Source organism: Nelumbo lutea, chromosome 3, assembly GCF_056320005.1.
Source record: "Nelumbo lutea isolate HS-2025 chromosome 3, American lotus-T2T, whole genome shotgun sequence".
Lineage (NCBI taxonomy): Eukaryota > Viridiplantae > Streptophyta > Magnoliopsida > Proteales > Nelumbonaceae > Nelumbo > Nelumbo lutea.
In genome coordinates this window covers 40,373,841-40,378,898 of record NC_142686.1, presented here as the reverse complement: position 1 = coordinate 40,378,898, position 5,058 = coordinate 40,373,841, and the positions used below count along the sequence as shown (strand labels likewise).

General features: G+C 41.9%; 1 protein-coding gene across 1 annotated transcript; it reads left to right on the top strand.

The window, feature by feature from the left end:
- Positions 1-356: 356 nt before the first annotated feature.
- Positions 357-4,840, top strand: LOC148864427 (protein IQ-DOMAIN 21-like). The gene is made up of 5 exons (XM_088980388.1): positions 357-891; positions 1,003-1,100; positions 3,007-3,312; positions 3,425-3,874; positions 4,018-4,840. Exons 2-5 carry the CDS (start codon positions 1,026-1,028, stop codon positions 4,666-4,668), a joined length of 1,482 nt encoding a protein of 493 aa, XP_088836514.1. The 5' UTR covers positions 357-891; positions 1,003-1,025; the 3' UTR covers positions 4,669-4,840.
- Positions 4,841-5,058: the final 218 nt, after the last annotated feature.

Genomic DNA, 5,058 nt, shown 5'->3' with positions numbered 1-5,058 from the left:
ATCTTCCAGAAGATCCTTCAAAAAAGACTTGCCACACGGTACCTAAATAGATGATCATGTAAACCCCATTTGCTTGCTGGTATTTAACCGGGGTAAGTTGAATATAATAATAAAGTGGATAACAATTTAGGCCATGTTTGGGAGTGCTTAAAAATAAGTGCTTATTTGGGTCGGGACCACACCATTAAGCACTTATTGGTGTTTGGGAAATAAGTTCAAAATAAGTGCTTATTTTAAAAATAAGGGCTTAGTTTTTATCCCAAATTTTGAGCTTTTTTTAAGTGCTTATACAATAAAAGCTTATTCAAAATTTTTCATCCAAAAATCCCTAGTTGAATTTTGTAAAAATAGTTTTACGATTTCACTGGCAGTAGCACCAGTTGCAGGGAGCCGGATACGAGTATACGAAATACGACTAACGAGTAACGACACAAGTGAAGAGCCAACTAGAATGTAGAATGCAATTCTAAGCCGGCTCCAACATTAATCGGAAGGAAAAACCCGAGAGGTCAGAGGCTTATTTACGTCATACGTGTCACATTATTAGATGATAGAGCCAACTGTATGTCGCTTGTGGATTGAACATTGAAGAATGGTTGAAGCGCCTCCCGTGAGAGCGATTAATAACAACGGCGATCCCGCCGCTTTGCAGTTACTAAGAGTAAGACCCCTCCTTCCCCTTTACTTTCCCCTTCCCTCTTTCTCTCCCTGTCTCTCTCGCTTATGTTAGGTTCCTCCGCGCATTTCCCATGGTCTCTTATCGTCTACTCCATATGCATTCTTGGAATTCCGTCAACGAAATGCACATATATGCAAGCGAGAGAAGTTGGAAACGAATAGATCAGGAAATTTCTTTTCGGGTTTGATCATCATACTGAGATCTCTTCAAAGGTTGGTTGGTTTTATTGATTTTTCTTTTGTTTTTTCCGAAAATTTTGAGGACATGGGTAACATTTTCTTACTTTCTTTTTGCCAATTTATGCACATCGATCTTGGGTTCAGATAAGTTTCTGCTTTTGGAAGAAATGGGGAGAAAGGGAAGGTGGTTCACGACGATGAAGAAGGTGTTCAGGTCCTCTTCTAAAGATTTGGACAAGAAGGTAATCTCAACTAATTCTCAAATGTGTAGAAAATTTTCCATGAGGTTATGTTTCTGCAACAATCAGACCTTCCATTGAACCACTTGGATCATGGTGATAGATGTGTGTGCCTGTGTGTATGAAAGTTATATTCTATTGTATTCATTTAAAGTAAAAAACTTGAACAATTTTCTTTTTGATCAATTAATTTCCCACCTACACCTTCCATTTCAACCCTGTTCTGCTTTTATTTGCTCAACTGGAAGTTTGTTGAGGCTACCCGCATTCGATTTATTGATTGTTGATATTAGACATTTCTGTATATATATGAGTTATTCGCTGGAATCATGATTTGGTTTAGTCTTCAGAATCGATCATTTATTTATATATGCATCAGCTATCTGCTATCATCATCAGGTACACCATTGATATGGACGCTTCAAATTTCCTAACTTTTGTAGATCAGGGATGGGATGGGGGGACCCTTATGGGGAGCGGGGACTCTTACTTCAATCTTCAAACCATCGTCCCCTTCCTTTGTCACACTCCTTTGCACTGGCCACTAGGTATTTTTTAATACTTAAGGTTGTCGCATATACATTTCCCTTCCCCTGTTCCAATTCATTTTTTCAGACCACGCCTTCTATTTGGTATAGATTTTTTTTCTTTTTGAAAATCTTTTTGTGAAAAGATGTGGTTTTGAGAAAATTTCGTTTTTGGTTTTTTCTCGTTTCTTACTTTTGCTAGCAACTGTATACTAATGTGTTATTGAAAACAATGTTCTAAAAACGATCCGGAACTCCTCCCCCTCGTTAGCCACCGGTTTCTGGTTCAGTGGTTTGATTGTCTGGTTCAAACAGATGGTGTGTTCTAAGTTAAAAAATAAAAAATTAAAAAAAAAAATTAAAATAAAAATGGTCAAAAATTATTGTGCAGATTGAATAGGTGGATGATTCCACCATGCAGGTCAAAGGGTTGTTGACCAAGTCAATGATTTTTTTTTTTGTTAAAGATTAGGTTAAAGGTGAAACGGAATCGGTTGCGTAGACAATTCCAAGGCTGAATTGTCCAACCATCCGGATAAATAACGGTTTGAAAACATTGATCCAAAAACACATATAATATATATATATATATATATATATATATATATATATATATATATATATATATATATATATATGAGAAAACAGCATACGAATGCAATACAACATCCACTGTTTTCTCAAAAAAAGACTTCTCAGAAAACGACATAGGTTCCGAACATGGCTAAAGATGTCCTTTTCAACTCCACCAAAATTGCATTGCAAAAACATGTTAACAGCTGGAGCAGTTATATAATCAGTTACTTGGTGGGGGCGGAGAGAAGATCACCGCTCCATTCACATGGACAGTTAACATTTTTCCTTTTTCTCCCTTCACCGCCTTCTTTTTTTTTTTTTTTTTTTTCATATAAGAAGAGTTGCCAAGATCACGGACCTTTGTCCGTCACGCAATTGTCAAATCACAGGAAAGTGAGAAACCCACACTTAAGATAAGGAGGCCCGTGATGCTGGCATCCGACTCATTAATTTGATTTTGTTGGACGCCTCACAAATCACAAGGAGACTGTTACAAGTTGACTTTACTTCAATAGGACTATCATCAATAACAGTACAATGATGATGATGATGATTCTAGTTAGCATGATGGCATGATGATGATGATGATGATGATTTGATCCGTCTGCAACTAATACGAGAAGAACGATGAACGATGAGACTTGAGAACTAACTGGTGGCATTTTAAGCAGTAGGGAGTAGATCATCATCATCATCATCATCATCATAACGGATCTCGTTCAAAGAAGGTACGATGGTTACTTTCCAGTTCCAGATTACATTTACAATGGAAATATCAAAATGGGGATTTTGTTTTTTCTTTACAGAAAAGAAATGTAGACCAAAATGGGAGACATGACACCCCTCCGTTGCCGGATGTTCTTTCTTTTGAAAACTTCCCGCCGGCTGAGACTTCCGCGGACGGTACCAACGATGGCAGTACAGCTCCTTCTCCCGTCGTTGAAGATAAAAATCATGCAATTGCAGTTGCTGTAGCCACTGCTGCAGCGGCCGAGGCAGCAGCTGCAGCAGCTCAAGCTGCTGCTAAAGTCGTGCGGTTGGCCGGTTACGGTCGTCACTCCAAGGAAGATAGGGCTGCCACCATCATACAGTCCCATTATAGAGGATACCTTGTAAGTAATTAATTATATATATGTTCGATACCGCTTCTAATTTCATTATGTCCAGAGACCTCTCTAATGGTGATGAGCTTGAGTGTTCTTCGATCGATTGATTGTTTTGTAGGCCCGGCGAGCTTTGCGCGCGTTGAAGGGCCTGGTGAGACTGCAGGCCCTAGTAAGGGGTCATAACGTGCGCAAACAGGCGCAGATGACCATGCGATGCATGCAATCCTTGGTGCGTGCACAAGCCAGAGTAAGAGCACGCCGGCTCCAATTGGCGCATGAAAAACTCCAGAAAAAGGTAGAACAACAACAACAACAAAAGCAACAACCACAACGACGACGAGGACTTGGGCTTAGGCTTGGGCTTGGTTTCCAAGAAGATGAAGAAGACGCAGACGAAGAGAAAGAAGGAAACCATGGGACAAGGAGGAGCCGGTATTCGAAAAAATTTGCAGTGGGGAGCTGGGATGGGAGACACCATAGTTTAGAGACTATCAAGGAAAACTCTCAGAAGAAACATGATGCCGTGATCAGGAAGGAGAGGGCCCTTGCTTATGCTTTTACCTACCAAGTCAGTCAGTTTAATTACTAGTTCTTTATGTTTTCGATCTGTCTTGCCTAGGTCTCTATAATATTTCTTTGGATGATTTGCATGCATCTCTAGAATTCATTTGATCCCATCTATAGCATTGATTTTTGTTCTCTTCTCGGCAGAATCAGCATCAGCAGCCCTTGGAGTCAGACTCAAATGGTACCGACCCCAGCTTCTTCTCCAAGGAGGGTGAAAAGCCACAGTTGGGGTGGAACTGGCTAGAACGTTGGATGGCATCACAACCATGGAATGCTCGTCCGTTGTCGCCACTAGAGAGTTCCTACGTTACTCTCACAACTACGGATGAAATGTCGGAGAAGACGGTCGAGATGGACATGGTAACACCACCCCGCTCTGATCCAGTCAAAATGGGCCGACACAGCAGGAATCCGCTGGACCCAGACAATTACACGAGTCGGCAGCAGAGACAGTCGGGGTTGGATAATGTCCCCAGTTACATGTCCACGACGCAGTCCTCTAAAGCCAAGGTACGAAGTCAAGCTTCAGCCAACAAACAACAGCACATCCCCACTGCGGTGCCGTGGAATTCATCAACAAGGAGAGTAACAGTTGCTAGGTCGCCCTGCGATTCGTTGAGTTCGGGTGGTGGAACTGCTGTCTATCAAGCGCCAAGGAGTCCAAGCCCAAAGGGCAATGCTGCCTGCATGCTCACCAGGAGATATGGAGGTTATAGTCCAGATTCGAGTGGTTGTGATGAACAGACATTGCCATTGCCTTTCACGAGCCATGGCCGGAGGCGTGACTCGAGATGATGCTTTTGGCTAGTTGGATGCACCCAAATATTGATGAGTGCTTGATATTTGCAAATGCATGCATTACCTTACGGTTATGCCATATTGACATCCACCTCAATGATGTATCGATCGATCGATCGATCTAAAAGAATTATATTGATTCGAGTTAGCATCGTTGTGCTCTTAAAAATTGTGTGTAGTGTAGACCGCATGCATCCTTCCCAACTCCCCGGGATGGAGGTCTAAGTTAACCAGGCCTTCCGCCTTGGCACCCATTTGCGCTCGCTCGCGTCCTTTCATCCAGGGGAGATCGAGTGAAAGCAAAGTTGTATCTAGACCTGTTCATGGGCCGGATAGTCCGATCTAAGTCGGGCTTGGACAGGATTTCAGGCCTATGGGCCTGGGCTT